Source organism: Candoia aspera, chromosome 3, assembly GCF_035149785.1.
Source record: "Candoia aspera isolate rCanAsp1 chromosome 3, rCanAsp1.hap2, whole genome shotgun sequence".
In the NCBI taxonomy this organism is placed as follows: Eukaryota; Metazoa; Chordata; class Lepidosauria; order Squamata; family Boidae; genus Candoia; species Candoia aspera.
This window is the reverse complement of record NC_086155.1, coordinates 27,433,328-27,452,739: the sequence shown is the minus strand read 5'-3', so window position 1 is coordinate 27,452,739 and position 19,412 is coordinate 27,433,328. Positions and strand designations below refer to the sequence as shown.

The following is a 19,412-nucleotide window of genomic DNA, read 5'->3' as shown; positions in this document are numbered from 1 at the left end:
AATTAGTTCATTTTCCCACTTGGCTTCTACAAAAAATGAAACAGCTTCCAATACATTACGTAATCTCTACATAATGCTGGAGAAATTGGGAAAAAATGTCTTGGAAAAGGATGTAGAATAGTCAGGTACAACACATCGACACACGGACATGCATTAATTATTTCCTTAATAATAAATTTAAAGATCAAAAAATGTCTCTGTCACTATTCTATCAAACAAAATATCCCATTGCTGAATTCATATTAACTTTTGAAGTGAATTTCCATTCTATGAATTTTATTCATTGCTCCATGCTTCCAAATAGCAGCCTATGACACTTTCCTGGCTAAATTGCATTGGCTCCCAGCAGATCACTGTGTTAAATTCGAAGTGCTTGTTACTACATACAAATCTACATATAAATCTTGTTCACCTACTTGAAGGAACAATTCCTCTGTATGTGGTGTCCTGGGAACTACAACCTTTGACTAAGGGTCTCCTACATCTGCTATTGCAAAAGGAGGCTTGCCTAGAATACACCAGGCTGAAAGTGTTCTCAGGGCCATTCCAGCACTTTGCAAAGCACTGATGAAAGAAAAAAAGTCTTTTTCTTCTTCCTCCCCTTCTTCTAAGACCTCAATTTCCAAACTTCCTCTGTGATTATTGGGGTTTTAGTCATCCTTTGTACCCAGATTCTTGTCATTCTGCTTCTATCCTCTCTTAAGTATACAGGTCCCTCTCCATATGTTCCTTCAATCATTAGATATCTTTTCATTTTTGCATGCATTTGAATTACTGCACATATTGGTAATTTTTGTAAACACTGGTTGAATAATTATGACTGCTTCTTAATTTTTTTGATTTTATGACCTGCTACATTTTTTCTGGAAAATATTGTTTGCTGCTGAGCAAGAGTTCTTCCTTGGTGGACATGTGTCTCACTACAGAAATGTAAAAGCTGTTCACAGTTTGTCAGATTTCAGGTCTGTTTACAAACAAAGCCCTGAATTTGAAATTTCTCTGGGAGTCTGTGAAATCCTGATTGGTTTCCTATCAAGTACAACTATATATTTTGACAATTAATGAGGTGATAAGGAGTTTTAACTGAGCTTCATTTTAGGTTATTTGATCATGAACTCTAAAGGGAACAAGGCAGGCACATAAGGCATGAAATTGTTATGTTATTAAAAAAATAAGCAGCCCTCCCATCCAAATGTCCACAATGTTTAAAGTTTTAGTACCCACTAAATGCTTTTAAAAAGAGAAAAAGATGGAGAAGCCCATCTTTGTTTTTCTGAAAGAAAGATAAGATGCTAGATAAGATAAACAAGGAAGAAAGGATATTTCCTTTTTTTTCCCTTTGCACATACATACATACATAAAAAGAACAAGTAAATATCTTTCCTATTACCTTCTCACTCTTTTAAAAAAGTCTCTTAATGACAGTTTGGCTAGAAAAGCTTTTCTGTAATACTAACTTCTTTACTCCATCTTCCCACGGTTCTGATAATGAGCAGCTCCCCATCCCAATGGAGCCATTTTCTTTTGGAAAAGCAAACAAGCAAACAAAAAGAATGGATATTAAATAGAAATGCATATTGAGGATAATGTCCCCAACATCTTTCTCTTTTTGCTTCTCCCATGGCCACAAAAATCAAAAGAGTGCTGTGTACCCTGCATAAAGTTATCAACTTTCTGTCCATGTGCTCACTGCCACTTCCATGTTATGTAAATACGTTTTAGTAGGATTTAATCCAAATTCCACACACAGAAAAAAAAAAAAAGATGAACTTTCTAAAGATTGCCAGGGGACTACTCTTATCACAGATTCAAAATCAAAATTTGGAGAGTAGTTTCTAGTTCCACCTTACTGATAGATACAAGGTCAGACAATCTATGATCCTGACAAAATAACTAAGTGCAACGTAAAACAATGGGAGCAAAAGTAGCAATGGCACCACAGGTCATTTATCCTTTAGTATCAAATAATTTTCTCCACTGTTTATCTACAAATGGAAGCTTTTTTCCTTTTTTCTCTGAGGTTCACAAAATAGAATGGGACCATCAGAAGAGTCTTCCATGGGATGCATGGGAATTGTATAAAGCCACTATGGAAGTAGGGCAAAATATTCCAAGTAAAGAAAAATCATCCGATACTGATTCTGAATCATTGGAAAATAGACATGTCCTTTACAACATTATTTGCTTGATGTCCTAAAGGGGTGTAATGATATGCACCTTGCATTGATCCTATTTTAGTGATTGATTATGATGATTAGTTTTCAACTCCTAGCAATGACATATATAGATTTTAGTGATACCTTCTTGCAATAGAAGAGTTAGGTATGAACATAATCTGGTTTGATCAGTGGAGCAACAGAAAGAGAAATACATGGAATGGGTATCTGAGCTATTACAAGGAAGACATTTTTAGTATTGTTATTAAAATGTAAAACATGTTTTGTTGGATTCCAAATCTCCCTTCTCTGATACATGTCTAGTGACAAATTCTTACCATTTGCAAATGTTGTCTCAGTCCTATCTGCAAGTGAAACTAAGCCATTCTTAAAGGTTCTAGCATTTATCTTAATGGATTAAGGTAATTTGTGGATTTATTCAAAAGTACATTCATTCATTACTATTTAAAGTGAAAGGGTGATTATCCCCATTGAAAGGAGTTTATAGAGGAGCTAAAAGCTTCCATACTACTTTCTACTTTTCAACCTTTCTGTGCAACTAACGTTCAATTTAAAAAGCAAAAATGCTTCTTAAGTTTGAATAGACAAAAGAAAGAACTTTTGTTCCTAGTACTTCTGTGACAGGCCATGTGACCAGACAACACTATGTGGCTGCATGGCCAGTCCAAGAAGCTCTAGGAAAGAAGCCTCTAGTTTTCAGAGCCCAGCACTGCTGGAACCACATCAAGCTTTTTTAGTTAGTTTGTTTTGTTTTAGTAGGATGGAGCTGGGTAAATTGTACATACAGAGATAGAGAAGAAACCTCAAGTTTTTAAAGTCCTGTCTTCATTTGCTCCTAGGTCCAATCTATTGATTTTTCCATGTACTCTTAATTAAAAATTAGAACAATAATTGTCAGATTGAAAAACTGTCTTTAAAAGTAGACCACTAAACAGAACAGGATTAATTTGGTCTATTTATCACTAGGTGCCATGGCTGCAGCCTCCTCTATTCATGAACTGAGAAACACACTATTTGAGTAGAAATAATGTAGCACTAGTATTTCTTTCCCAAATATTTTGATGATGGAAGAATGTGTAAGAGGCAGCATGTTTCCACCTTTTGACCCTGAAATCAATAGATAAATAGAGGGGGGAGGACCTTTTTAAACATATTGGTAGATCTTCTGTATTCAGTGCTAAGGTGTATTCAGTGCTAATGGCTATTTCATTGAAGCATATACAACAGCAAGCTACTAATAATGCAAGGCCTGAGTATAGTCACATGGATCTGAGGTGCTTATATTCAACAAGGAATCACTTTAATTTCCTGAAGTAATTAAACTTCCTAGAAGCATCTCAGTTTGCATGTGTGTTTAGGTTAGTCAGATGAAATCTTTGACTACTCACTCATCTCTAATTTCAGTTATATTTACTTCTTCTGGCAATGCTGTTGTTGTTTAATTCCAAAATGTTTTCTCCTTGCATAGTTCTGCACTGCTATCATTCCCCCATTAGTTCAGCAAAATGCATTCAAGAAAATTAAATGAATTGTATCTGTTGCTGATCAGCCATAATGCCTTAGGCCATGAGCAGATGTCACTCTAATATCTGAAGGTAATGCCTCAAGTTTTTTCTAATTAGATTACTATTTTTCTGCCTCATTGCCTTGAAAGACAAGAGAAACTGGTCCTAGTTTCTCTGTGGGCTAAGAGACTACTAATTTTCTTGAAAGCTGAATTCAGAGTGGCTAGGATACATAAAACTTGTTTTTGTGATCTCTGTCTTATTATTTATTTATTTATTTATGAGTACTGGGTTTTTAAGGACTCGATCCATTTATTCCCCAGTTATTCCAGCTTATCAAGGTTTTTCAATTGCTTCTCATTTTATAGTGTCTCTAATTTGTATGAATTCCAAAGCATGATAGATTTTTGCAAACCATATGTCTCTCACTATGACAATACTTTCCACTGTGATCCAATTATTGTACAACTTCTGACCTACTTGATTAGATGAAGGCATAAAAGTAACTTCAGGGCACCAACAGATTTTGTTGAAGACACAGTCCTGTTTAATGTCTATTTCCATGTTTGCTTCTATTTTTTAACTGACAGAAGAAAATTAACCAAAATCCTCTTCATTAAAGCTGATGGGCTCCTATTGCTGTTTTCTTAATTGTTGCCTTGAAGTTGACTGTGTGCAAGATTATAAACCTCCCCCAAAATGTGTTGGTACACAAATGGTTTCCATCTAGACAGAAAAGGGCCATGCACACCATAAACTTACTCTAGTTTTACTAATTGAGTCCTAATGCCCCAGGATTGGACTATTTTTTTCTATCAGGACTCTGTTTTCCCCATAGTGATTTACAGATGGAAACCAGTCAAGCCAAACCAGCCAAGCAAACAGAAATTTCCATCACAATTATTTTCAGTGCTTCTATCCTCAGGATCATTGCCCTTACTTTGGGGAAAGTTCTCCCCACCCCCCACAATCATTCCAGGGGAATCTGTCTTCTATTAACTTAAATCCATTATTCTCTGTCTTGCACTCTGAAATGAAAGAAAACTGTTTTTTTACCTTCTACATGACACTTGTTCAAATATTTGAACAGTGCTATCATATCCCCCATATCCCTCTGGTAAAACATAGCTAAGTCCTTCACACTCATTTATAGAATTCAGTTCCTAGTCCCCTGATTTTTTTATTTATTTATTGCTTGCATTTATATGGCTGCCCATCTCACACAAAACGACTCTGGGTAGTGTACAACAGGATTATCCTCATTGTTCTTCCTGGAAACACTCCCAATTTCTCTAAATCCTTCTTCCAATGTGGCATCCAGAACTGGACACAATACTGATCAATTTATATGCAAATTTATCTTTGCAGTCCCCAAGATTTTTGATAGTTTGACATGTTATTAAGCTTACTAGGGAATATGTATCAACATGAAGTAAATAATTACAGGTTTCAGCATTTCTGTGATAATATTAACTACCTCTATATCAATATTATTTTATTTGCCATATTTGTATAAGCATTAGTTTAAACAAGAAATTTTTAATATATATAAAATTTATATTTAAAAAATTCCCTTCTCCCCCTATGGGTGGTATGTGTCTTCCTCAACCTTGGGTCCTCTACCAGAGGCCTGGGAGTTTGAGGGTTCTGTGCAGTACCTTAGCTGTTCCTAGCACTGCACTCTTCTGGACAGAGAGCTCTGATGTTGTTCCTGGGATCTGTTGGAGCCACTCTCCCAGCTTGGGAGTCACAGCCCTGAGTGCCCCTACTACCACTGGGACCACTTTGGCCTTCACTTTCCACATCCTCTCTAGTTCCTCCTTCAGACCCTGGTACTTCTCCAGCTTCTCATACTCCTTCTTCCTGATGTTGCTATCATTTGGCACCGCTACATCTATCACCACCACTGCCTTCTGGTCCTTGTCTACTACCACAATGTCTGGTTGATTGGCCAGTACCTGCCTGTCTGTCTGGATCTGGAAGTCCCACAGGATCTTAGCCCTGTCATTCTCCACAACCTTCTGTGGAGCACAATGTAATTAACATTCAAACACAATGGTTACTCATAAGTCATTAAAGGTCAAATGCCATTCCGTATAAAACGATTCCTTTATAAAAGAAATGTATTATTTTTATTCCAGTTACTGCTTCAATGATATTTGATTGGAATTAGTGGAGAGTGGAAGCAGGCCTATGAGTAAATGCCCGGAAATTTAGTTTAATTGTGTAAAATTTCCTTTTAATGCAGGAGGCTAAAGACATACAGCATGATTTAAGTTCAAACTGTTTTCAATCCAAAATGTCCAGTCCAAGAGCAAGTACCTCATTTTGAATGAAAAATGGGCTATTTCAAGAGCTTTGTGTGCAAACCACTCTATGTCAAGTTTAAAACACTTCCAAAATAATCAAACAGCCTGTTTTGTGGTCAAACAGCTGGTTCACACATTATATGGGTGTTTGAATTCAAAAACTAAAATGGTTCAAAATTTGAAAGGGTTCAAATTCAAACATTTTACACATCCCTATAGAGGGCTATCCCCCACTGCCACCCTGAGTTCCAGTAAGAAAAATTGCAAAAGAGATGGAAAAGTGTAATATATTCAATTCATTGGACTGAATTTAAATAAAACTGCAAGAAAATGCATGCAGGATATTTTTCAGTAGAGCTCCAATGCTTGTATATAGGGATATTTGTAGATTGCTGCTTGTAAGCATCCTCAGGATTTATAGAGACAAATGGGAGCTGGTGTTAAGTTTAGTGTAGTAGAATTTATTTTATGCATGCTTTTTGATGGACTGATTGCCTTTGCTATACTTCAGATTCAACTATAAGAAAATATTTTTTAAGAAACAGGAAAAAAGTATTAAACTGGGTGGGTTTTTTTTCCCTGATCCTATTTATCCTAGAACAGTATTTTATGTTAATCTATAATTACAGCACAAATATAGCAAGCATTAAAGGAGTTCAGTTAAACACAACTAAAAAAGAAAAATGAATCTATTTGTATGTGCATATTCCCATGACTATCATAGTGCTCAGATTGGCATACTATGTTCTACTTATATTTCAAGTATGTTTAACTATACTTGAAATATAAGTAGATTTTGCATAAAACCAATACAGAAATGCTTCCTTGATGCTAGAAACTGCCAAGTTAACTGAATGACTAATTCACAGTATGTAGTAGGCATGGTGGTCATAAAATGAGAGCAAGGAAACTCAATATGCCATGCTGGTTCAAAGTGTGATAGCCAGTGGTTCACATAGAAAGCATATACAGATGCAAAAAAAGATGGACTACTTCAAAACTTTTTTCTAATACATGCCAGCAACAACTTTGTAAAGTGGTGGTCATATGAACTGAAACAAATCCTCATACAGCCCTTCTTTCTCAAGCAAATCTTAATAATTTTGTCCATCTGAGTAGATGGTCCAGAGGAAATGGCTGTCATTGAGCATGCACAGTCAAGCCACACTTAGCAGGTTAATAATCACCTTGGATCTACTGCACCGCTCCTTCAAAAAAGAATAGAAAGGGAGTTTTTGGAAGCATCCCACACATTTCACAGCTTGTAACAACAATAGCAGACAAGCAACACCATAATATATAAACTGCATTTTTATCTGTCTTCAAGTGCACACACACAAACATACAGTATATGACCAACACACACAGTTAGAATATAATGCTCTCCTAATGCATTATTCCAGTTTGAAAAAACAATCATTTAATTTTAATAAAACTGTGTACATATGTATACACCACTGATCATCTGAGGGAGTGGAAGTGTTTGATAGTCAACCTATGAGAAACTAATTTCCTTTTTGTAGGTAAGTGAAATGACTTGCTCAGGTAATACAAGTTGGCCCTATATAAACCACAAACTTATAATGTTGTTTTTTTAATTGGAGTAATACTTTAATAATCATGTCTTCAAACAAAGAATCCTGGGACGTTTAATTTGGTGAGAGTTTGAACATTCTGTTATAGATTACTCTTCCTTTCCCACACTGGCAGAGTTACAAATCCCAGACTTTTCTGGAGAAATAATGAGTTTATAAACAGCATAAAACTATACTATGGATATGACAAAACGTATTGAGAACTCAGGACTTCCAATTTTTAAAAAATATATTTAAACACTCATATATTCATCCCCCTGGTAAATAAATTTCAAAAAATGTCTGCATATTTCCCACACTCACCAAGCCAGTAGTAAGAAAATCACACATCATTATTCCATCAAATGGCTGAAGAAAAATATACAAAAATTACAGCCACACAACACAAAATCAAAATAAGTAATCCCCATGCAGAAAAGAGTTTTTGCTTTTAGCCATGTATCTAAAATTCCATTAAAAGGGGGGCGGGGGACTTCTAAACTGCCTCACTCTCTCCTTCCCCAAATGAGCTTAAAATATGCACCAATAAAATGCTAAATATTTAAATAAAAGATAACAGCAATAATAAACATTCCCAAATCAAGGCAATTTAGAGATCTTAGAAACTTACCTTCTTTTGATTGTAAGCATTGCTCCCAAAAGGATAATTACAAACATCAGAAGACCAGCTATAACTCCAGCCATTTTCACAGTATTATCAACCTGTTTTTCTGGCTCCACCACATTAGAATTCTGTGTAGAAGCTCCTTAAGAAGTTGTAGGAAAGGAGAAAATAAAAGCATTGTTGAAAAATCCAAAGCAAATCAAATTTCTGTTTAAATGCAACAAATGAACGTTATTTCAAAAGGCCAAACCTACACTTGGGCATAACAGAAAAAAAGAGGTACCTCTGCCCCCAAATATGAGAAAAAATATTTTTCCCCCTCCAACAGTATGTAATGACTTACTGATATAAACAGCAAACATTTCAGATAGTTTGATAAAACAATCTGATGGTTTTAAACCATTTATTCATTCATTCATTTGATTTTTATCATCGCCCATCTCCCCCACCCCCCGGGAGGGACTCTGGGTGGTTACTTTTAGTATTTCTTTATCATGCATTACCACATATTGTAATTTTGGATTCCTCTCTCTATTGCTAATGTAGATATCAGACCTGGGAAAACTCTGTCAAGTGAAAATAAATGGGTAACCATTAATTCAATTATGAATTTAATATACTCTTTATAAGAAGGCTTGCTTCAGCTCCTACCTATAGGACTATTAGGATTAATTGAGAAGACTCCTCATCTCATATTCCTGGAGCTTTGACTATTGACATATGTCATCATGGCTACATCACCAATAGCAAAATATCATTTTAATTGCCAAAACTTAATAGCTGAAAAGTGGGAAGATCTCAAAGTGAGAATATAGCTCTGCTCATCTTTTACAACACTAATAGCTATCCTAAATATGCATCCCTCACTTTCAGTCAGCAAAATATTTTTGCTTAATGTACTATACGAAGCAAACAAGGATATTATGCCTCGCTGTGACTCCCTGCCAGAAATTTCAACAACTGTTGTGCTTTGTCCAGTATCCCCACTGAGTAGTAGAACTGCATTTTAAGAGCTTATCTTTTATGGACTACCACCTCCAGCCTGTGGCAATGAAGGAAGCATCTGAATGGGATCTATGTCATCCAACTGCTGCAATTGTCCAGAAACATATTGTAATAGCAGTAGTGTTTCTTATGCCCTTAAGGGCTTCCTATAAACCAGGAAACACTCAGATGAAATTGGTAAAATTGGATCTTCAATCTCTGGAGGCACTCAAACAAAATCAAGTGAAGCTGGCTGCATTTGGAGAATATGATCTGCTAAGATGATATACTGAATACCAGCAAAAAATATGAAGTTTTCAACTATCTAGTTATAGTGGAAGAACACTAAACAGTATGTATAGAGAACACTGTACAGTATATACATGAGGCTACATTCCTTATTGCAAGATACACAGAGTCTCTATATAAAGAAATTGGTTGAATAAATACCCTAAGGAGTTGAATCTATGTGACTACTACATTAACAGTTAGTGCAAGATAGATTGTACATTTAATCTCAAAGCACAGTAAACTTCTACATGTTTTTCACTGCTTGTGTTTGTGGAGGTATGTGTATATATATATGAGCAATATGTTGGCAATAACTAATTGCTTCAACAGAAGGACAAGAGGTATTAGGATAGAATTCTGAAAATAAAAGCCAAACATGAATTGGAAATCAAAGAGGTAGAGAATACTGAAGAATAAAACAGAAGGAATGTCCTCAATCTACAGTATTTTTCTCTGTCTTGATTAATAAAAAAATCAGTTTTGATTAAAGTAATTTGATGTGCATGAACAAAATAAATTATCAACTATGTTATTTATTTATTTATTTATTTATTTGCCACTACAATCAAGAGACTCTCAATGAATTACAATCTCAGGAATAAAATATCCATGATATAACGCCATTGCCTTGGACTTCTTAGCCAATCATTTATTTATTCTGCAAAGCGTTAGATGGGGAAAGTCAAGTTCATAGCAACAGTCAAATCTCCTCCATATTAATGGAATTCTTCAGCTCTTTTAATTAATTGAAGACTAATTTGCTATACTGTAATATTTTAGGGTAGGTATAAAATAGAAAAAGAAGAAGAGGATGACCAGCAGCAAGGTGCATGGACCCAATTACAGTGGTGATGCGTACACGTTGGAAGACTTGAAGGACCAGGTTAGGATCAGATCACCATAGAGAAAATCTATCTAAGAGTTGACACCAACTTGATGGTACATAATAAATAGAAACATAAACAAAGTAGATTGGTGAGGCTGAGGAACTTAGATAGGCTTTCATATGCCTTTCCTAATGACTCACCTTCCAAACTGTCAGGGAAGGGTAAGGTAAGGACTGGAGTGCAGAGTACATTACAAATAGTCTGTAATAATTTATAAGAAAATTAATTCTCCATTAGCTGAGGTCTCCAGTGGCTACTGCCACAGATAATTTATCTAAGAAGTAACAAGTTTTGAGTATAGGTGCTACTTCAAGTTCTCCTGTCATCAGGAGAAGTTGTTTACCATGGAAGATGCCATAATGTATCAACAGCTACAGCATTTAAGATTGAAAAAATATTGTGCTTGTCTACAGCATTTTATGAATTGCACACAAAAATCTGCATCATGATGTCAACAGAATATGCAATTTTAAAACTGTTTGTATTGGAGCAATTTATCATAGGTTTTCCAGTATTTTTTTTTAAAAAAATACATCTATAACTTACTAATTTCATTTGGATTCTATTTTTTTCCTTAGCTTTGAACCCCTCATCTATTGTACAGCTGTGTACCACTTTAGAGGCAAAGAGAAAAAGGTGTTTCAGAGCATGCAGAGCTGATCACATAGCCATGTCAGCAATGGCTTAGGGAAGCACCATCTTTTCCCAAGTTCACGCAGCTCCCCTTTACAGCTGCAGAACAGTCCGGAGAAAAGACACATTTCAAAGTACCCTTTTCCCTGCAAACCAAAAGTATTACACAGCCTTAATGTACAATATAGTATGATGTTTTGTTATAACATGGAACATTGATCTGAAATCTAGAAGTACCCCCTCCCTCATGCCACTAATTGTATTGGCCCAGCAAAGTCATGTCTCAGGGAGACAGGATTTCTAACCATAGATAACAATAACTAATATCCATAAAATCTCAAAACACATCAATCTAATATACAAAGTTAACAAGTGAGTCTTACAAAACATATTTTCATTGGGTTGTGTCAAGATGCTAGGTTTCACACCTCTCTGGAGCTTTCAACCTTTCTAATACTTTCTCTCTCTCTCTCTCTGTCTGTCTGTCTGTCTGTCTTTTCAGGACATAAACACAACTGGCTGTTCAATAACATTAAGCTACAAAAATGTAAAATGATTTTTCCAGTACTTTAGCTTCATTTAACTTAACTTTTTGAGAAGATATTCATTGCTTCTTGTGCAATAAAGCTTTTTCATAGAGAAAGCAGATTAATTACATGCAAAGAATGTGTGGGGGTACATGTCTGTGTGTGTGTGAATGTGTATGGGTGTGAATGTGTATGGGTGTGAATGTGTATGTGTATGTGTGTGCAATTTCATCATTTAAAGATTAGGGGTTAATTGATTCTGAGGGAACTAAACTTTTCAGCAGTGAACAACTGTCGACTTTGTCACTAAAAGCATCTTACAGGGAAAGCAAGATTCAGGCTTCTCAGGACCTGAGAAAGTGAATAATGGTTTGCAAAAAAATAAAATAGAATTACTGAGTCAGTACCTGTATAGTTCCTCCTTTATAAGGAAAATGGTTAGCCACTTTCCTGTTCATCAGACTGTTTTTAATGAAGAGAAATAAAAGTGCCTGCCCTAATGAATTTAGAGATAAACTGAAAGCTAAAGTGAAAGCATCCAGTTGTCAAGATTTTGGTAATCTAATCCCTTTTCCTTTTCAATAACTTTGATTGTAGAGGACTTTGTCAGAATATTGCTTTCTGTTGACATTCTCCAACCACAGATTTCTTCAGGAGTAGAGTTCTCTTTTCAGTGAAAGAATCCTGTGGTGAGAAAATTGAGCAGAGGGAGATGATTCTTACACTTTCAGTTTCTTAGACTTCCTCAGACCTCAAGTCTGAAGCAATCAAGGCTTCAAATTGTATCTTCTAAAAAATTATATATTTGACTATACATTTGTTCTCTGCTGCTAATTCAGTGCATGATCCTCTCCAATTTGGGTTCCTTATGTGCATGTTTCTGCCCCTGCAATCCCTGATTTTATGTCCCCATAGATATATCCTTAGTGCCTATCATTTTCCTATATGAGTTTTCCCATATTTAAAACATACTTGTAATTAAAAAGTATCTGTAGGGACTACATGCTGCAAAACAAAGGGCAAGCCTCAAGCCTTATATTTATTTCTAAATATCTATATTCAGAAATAACTGCAACCAAATTCTTTTCTTGGAAACATGCTCCCCCATCCAGAAAAAGTATAATTTATCAAGGATAGTAGTGAACATCCTGCAGAAGGGGCCCTAGGGAGGATGGCAAGTAGCATTCTCTTAATCAATGCTTTGTAATTCATCATATCCCCTATGGCAGCCATTTTGTAAATGACCAAGCTCCCCCCATAACTGTTTTGTAAAAGCACCTACAGCGTGTGCCCAGCATTCCAAATGTGTACCCCAGTTCAAAAAGGTTGAGGACACCGGTTTTAATCCATCCTCCTAGTTTTTGGCAATAATAAGGGATCTTCAATCTTGTTTGTACCTTTTTTCATCCTGAGATACTATACCATTTCACCTCTAGAATGTATGTGTGTGTGTGCGCGTTTATCTGTATACTGTACATGTGTATATGTATCTTCAAACAAAAATATAATGAAGTGATATGGATTATAAATTAATCATTTAAAATGGAAGAGCCAATATGGCTTAGTGCTTAAATTGTCAGACTGGAACTGGGGAGACGCAAGCTCAAGTTTACTCTCTGCCATGGAAGTGCACTGCGTAAATTTGTTTATTTATTTTGATTGAATTGTTTCAATTAATATTTAGTTCTTGGAAGCTGGTAATTATCAAATCAAACATTATAGCTGAAAAATGTCAAATTAAAAACAATACGAACAGAAGGGATGGACTATCACTCAGTTGCTGTACATTTCCCTTCTATGCAAAGGTTCCCAATTCTAAGCCCCATCAACTATGCCCAGATGAGGAGTCTCCACACTTGAGAATGAAACCACCCATTGCTGCTGCCAGGCAGAGTATACAATCGTGCTAGATAACCAATCAACTGGGAGAAAACTTTCTATATTGATCCCTGCTTCTTTTGCACCAAAAATGTATTTGATACCAATTGGATTTATTATCACTAACTACCTTCTCTTGTACTGGCTAACACTGAAGTTATTTAATTATATTGTGAACAAGAAAATGTATAAGAATGCTTATGGGATGCTAAGAATTAGCTGATATTAATTGGTTTAAAAAATTATAGACAGGAAGAGTTTCCTCATCAAACTGAAATGAGATATTGGGAGGGATAACTAATATGCTAAAAACAGAAATTTCATTAAAATGATTTCAGTAAGTTTAAGAAATTGCTTGAAAAGAACAATTTAATACAGATGTGATATTCTTCACTTAGTGAAAAGAGATCAAATTCACAGGTATAAAATGAAGTATTCCTGGCTTGGTAATAATATTTGTGCAAAAAGATACTGGAATAGTAGTAGAATGCAAAAGGAAGATAAGTCAGCAATATGATAGGGCTACAAAAAAGGCAAACACAATTCTAAACTGCAGCAACAGAATTATATTTTCTAGGTCATGGGAAATGATTAGTCTACTCCATTAGGTGTTCATCAGATGCCACCTTGAGTATGGGAGCAACATTTTATTATGAGATTAAAGGAATCGGTTATGTTTAGCCTTGATGTGACAGCATTCTTCAAATATTTCACTGCAAAGATGGTCAAGACCTGACCTATTCTGCATCATTTCCAAAATCAGACCATGGGAAAATGGGCTTAAGTTACAACCAGTCAGATTCCATTTGTCTATTAGGAAAACTGCTTAATATGAAGAACAATTTAACAGTAGGACCAACTCTATGATTTCATGATGTAATGACATATAATTTATGTTATGGTAAATTATTGGAGATAATCCAGATCTAGTCTATCTGGATGAAAATATCATTTCCAGAGTCAAAAGGAAACCATCTCCTCTCTAAAACATCTGACTTGCACAGAAACACATTCCACTCTACCTGTGAGAATCCAGCCAGCCTCTGACTCAGAAAACAAAACTCTTTCTGAGTCAGAGGAGGAAATAGAAACTTATCAGGCTGAAACCAGGAAAGTGAAACCCAGAGATGAGTCAGCAGCACGGGAAGAATCACAGGCGCTGATTGGCCAATCTTTGGAGGAGGATTTGAATCCTCCAATCAGTGTGTGCCAATGACGTGCAGAAAAGAGCGCGAAGGAGAAGGTAGACCGATTGGCTGCAGAAGGGAATAGGAGCATGAAGGATTGGCATAAAAGGCAGACTGCCGGAGACAACCGATCCTATAAGTCTGCAGCTTTTGCAGAAAAGTCATCACCAGCATTAGAGGCAGTGTCTGTTACCAAAGAGGACTTGAATCCTGCATCTGCTGCTACCAAGGATCTCCTCCACGCTGAGCCCAGCAATCCCAGTCTTGCGTCCAGCCTCGGACCTCTTGTGCATGTTCCAGGTGCACTTTCCATCCCATTTCGAGGTTCCAGCCATGTCCAGAGTCTCTAGTCCAGTCTCATTGTACCTCATGTCTGCAGCCTCGCCCTGAGCCTTCAGTGCAGCCTTGCAACTTTTCTAGCTCACAGCTCAGTTCCAGGTCTCCAGTACAGATTCAGGGAGCCCTTGGCCTCCAGTCTTGCCACGGATCTCTGGTCCAGTTTAGCTGTGCTTCGGGTGCTCAACATTGTTCAGGAGTTTCATGCCTATCTCGTGAACCGGATTTGCAACCTTGTCTAGAATCTGTGGTCCAGTCCTGCCGTGCCTCGAGTTTCTTGCTTAGTCCAGTATTTCCAGTCCAGTCTTGTCTTGTACCAAGCCTTCAGCCTAGTTCAAAGCCTCCAGCTGAGTCCACTCTTGCTCTGAGTTCTCAGCCTTGCTCCGAGTTCCTGATCCAGAGTATTCAGCCTAGCCCAGAGCCTCCAGCCAAGTCTAGCCTTGCCCCGAGTTCTCAGCCTTGCTCCAAGTTTCTAGTCCAGAGTATTCAGCCTAGTCCAGTGCCTCCAGCTGAGTCTAGCCTTGCTTTGAGTTCTCAGCCTTGTTCTGAGTCTCCAGTTCCGAGTCTCCAGTCCAGCCCAAGTCATCGAATCCAGTCCAGCCCAGTCACTAGAACCCAGAAGTATCCAGAGAGTTCTGCCCAGCCTCGCCCAGCGTTCCAGTGCCAGCCTAGTTCAAGGGGTGTTCCAGTTTGAGGTCAATCAAGTCCAGTTCCAGTAGCGCCATGTGCTCTAGCTCCTCTCAGCCTTCCAGCCTCCGTCAGAGAATCCTGCTCCGCTGCCTTGCTGCTGTCTCCTCCTGTAATCTTGCCTGTTTCCTTGTTGCTGCCCAGTTGGTCCTGACTGAAACCAGTTCCTTCTTGTTTCTAAGGACTTATTTACTGTAAATACTTATTTAATAAAGAGTATTTTTGATATTTAATCTGTCTGGCTGCCCCTAAGTCTGATCAGGACACTTCCAACTCAAATGCAAATATTTCTTTTTCAGATTCTGTATCATAAATAATCTAATAAATGTACAATGAAGAGATGGACTTTGAAAGTGTACAGCAAAATGAAATGCTACCTGATCCTCCCCAAATCCTGTTAAGAGGACAGAGAAATTTCTAAGAAAGAAAGAGAAAAGCTTTAGTGAAAGATCAAAAAAGTTTACTACACAGATTTCTGTGCTATTGTGGAGTGGAAACACAAACCAAATTCTGGTGATTGTTTCAAATGTTGCTTTAATATGTGTAACTGAAAGTTAATATTAAGAAAACTTTCAGTTCAGTGATTATGAATGAATTACTCCCATTCTATATATGTATGTACAGTATGTATGACTAGGCATATTATAGGAACAGAAAAGCAATTGTCCACATAAAATTAGGCTTAATGCCATTGACTTTGCTTGTAAAATTATCTAAATTTATAATAATTAGAATCATCAAATGAACATACATTTTGGTATATATTTGGGAATGATTAAATCATTCAAAGACAATATTCATCAGTCCAAGCTACTAGGAAGAAATGCACTGAAACTGTTTGGAATAGAACACAAGAGAGAAAGAAACTTGTCAAATGAATAGTGTTCGAGTGTATGAAAAGACAAATAGCAAATAATAGATTTGAACTAGATGAAAGAAGAATATTTTGCAAACAATGGAGTTACTCTAATAATCCAAAAGAACAAGTCCTAGTAAATGAAAAATCATTCAAAAGAACAGACTTCTGATGTTACAGAGCTATTCATATATTGAGGAGCGGGTAAATCTGCCTTTCTTTTTGTTTTGCAGGCAATTATTTTTTATACATATTGCCATTATCACACTGCAAGTTATGCTGATTTTTGTCACAGCTTTACTTCAATGTGCACTCAGAGAGATTCATAGATGTCATATTTTACTGGGGGGTTTTTTCTGCTTTACAACAAATGCTTGCATGAGCATAGCAAGAAGAAACATTAAAAACTTGCCTAAGGTCAAGTAGCATGGTAGTGTATTGCCTTCCAAACCCAAATTTCGACTGCTATTTAGTAATCACCATCAGGAACTATGTTTTTCCAGGCTTCCAGGGGGAAAAAATAACTCTTTTTCTCTCATATTCCAACCTGACAGTTTATTTCTGGTTTTGATTATGAAGAAGATAATGATGTCTTCAAGTCAGTCTTTACTCCTGGAAACTGCCTAGACAAATCCCTATGGTTTTCTTGGCAACATATTTGGAAGTGCTTTGCCTTTGCCTCCTTCCTGGGGCTGAGAGAGAGTAACTGTTCCAAGGTCACCCAGCTGGCTTTGTGTCTAAGGCAGGACTAGAACTCACAGTCTCCCAGTTTCTAGTCCAGTGCCTTTAATCACTGCACCAAACCAGCTCTCATTTTGATATAACTACAAATAATGTTCTGATATTACTACAAGTACTACAATCCTAATCATGTTACACTGAATAGCTTGGCATTGAGGAAAAACAGAATGACAAATTTTGCCCATACAGCCTGTTTTTATTGGATTATTATATATTAGTTTTATTAGCTTGTCCCTGGAATTCAGTGGATCTAGTCCACTGTGCATGCAATTGCTCAGAGGTTTAACATACTGGGAAAACTTGTTAAAGAAGTTTCCCATGATTTGCAAATTGACCAACCAAAGTATTCTCCTTAACATGAATAAATGGCCAATATACTATAACCCTTTCTTGAATTTGTGTTATGCATTGTTTATTCTGAAAGAGGAATTAATAGAAAATTCATCAATAGAAAACATAATTACTTGTATTATGAGGGGAATCAAAGAAGAAGTTCTTACAAGGTGAAACTGAGTGTTGACTCTTGTCATGTTCACCGTTCCAATGTTACCGGTACATCGTAATGTTTCGCATGTCATTTGGCTGATGCGTGTTTCGTCTGGGAGGGGAGGAGGATTCCATCTCGTGGGATTGTTATATGTTAGTAGCTGGATTGGAATGTGTTTGGGTTATCTCGTATGTTCAAGGTTCCTTTCCCAGGACATCAGCAGAAATGGTTACCAGCACCTGGGGGGGGGGGGGTGCAACGGCAGGGCGAGGGGAGGGATTACGTTTGAGCCGAGGGTTTTTAGTTTGTATTTGGTGCGCTTTTACTCATTCTCAGCTTTCTCTGTATTTGCATACTATTCTTTAATAAATCAGATATCATTAAGTCCCTGCTTGTGAGTCTGAGTCTATTAGAGTAGGCAATCATTACATAAAGCTGAGAATCAAAAAATTTACCGTTAGCCCCTTTCCAGATTTATTTTGTGAGGGAGAAGTGCTAGCGATGAGCAAACCAAATCCCCAAACCACAGAAAGCGAGGAATCAAGTGAGGGGGAACCCGACTCCACAGTGATAAGAACGGAGAGGGTCCCTCCTCGAGAGCTTTCAGAAGTTCGAGAGGGGTTGAGTTCCAGCCTAAAAGAAGAGGAGGTTGGAGGTAAAAGAGCCCCTGAACTGACCGGTGAGTCACCAGACAAGCTGACCACATGGGATCCCTACCAGGGATGTCCAAAACGTCTCGGAAGCAGCGTTACCCAAGTTCCCCAACTGTGGTGAGGCAAGAGGGAAAGGAGGATTCCCAAACCCCTGACCGTATAAGACTGGTGGAGGCCAAATTGGAGTCACTAGAATTTATGTTTCAAAAGATGTCCATGGACTGGGGTCCCCGGGGGAGGAGGAGAGAGGAGTCTAGTACTAGGCATTCGACTCCTTCTTTGCCCCCAACTTCCCCGGAGGAAAGGAGTAGGACCCAGCACAGGGAGGAAGCAAGAGTGCCGAGGGTGAGGATTTCAAGGTCCCCTCCTCGAAAGCGGAGATCCCTGGGAGCTACAAGAAAGCTCGACCGCCCAGCTGTGGTGAAGGGACCACCTGGAGTGGGGGTTAAGGACTTTACCGTTAAATTTGATGGAGATCCAACTAAGCTATCATTCTTCCTTACTAATGCAAGGAGTTATATGGATGAGTGGGAGCAGTTTTTCCGTTCAGAAAGAGCCAAGATTAATGCCATTGCCACTAGGCTCAAGGGGCGGGCAGCTGATTGGTATGTGCAGTTATGTCAATCGGATGCCTCTGAGCTGGAGGAGTTCAAAGAATTCCTGTGGGTGTTGAAACTACACTTTGAAGACCCGTTAGCTAAAGAAAGAGCAAGGCAGGCACTGAGGGAGCTGTGCCAGGGGCCACGATCAGTGGCAGACTACACTCTGGAATTTAAGGCTCTGTCTGGGATGGTTGAGGATTGGTCCCAATCCACATTAATAGAACTTTTTAAGGATGGTCTGAGGTGGTCGCTCAGCAGGGATGACCCAGATACCCTGTATGAATGGATACAGCTGGCAGGGAAGGCTGAGCATGCCCATGAGACCTTCGCTCACAGGAAGGTGATGAGATATGCTGGGCTCAGCAAGTTTCCTGCACTGATGTGCCCGCTGGAAAGTCTGGTCAATGTGCCTGGGAAGAGGAGAGGGAGTGCTGCTATGTGAAAGGGCAATGCCTCTGATGTGGGAAGGAAGG

General features: G+C 37.7%; 1 protein-coding gene across 1 annotated transcript in view; it reads right to left on the bottom strand.

The window, feature by feature from the left end:
* PTPRT (protein tyrosine phosphatase receptor type T) overlaps positions 1-19,412 on the bottom strand; it is a 761,196-nt gene that overhangs the window by 96,202 nt on the left and 645,582 nt on the right. Inside the window, exons 14-15 of the mRNA XM_063297181.1 lie at positions 8,197-8,332; positions 7,179-7,199 (exon numbers count right to left, since the gene is read on the bottom strand). Of these exons, the coding sequence (XP_063153251.1) occupies positions 7,179-7,199; positions 8,197-8,332 (157 nt within the window). The remainder of the gene's footprint in view (positions 1-7,178; positions 7,200-8,196; positions 8,333-19,412) is intronic.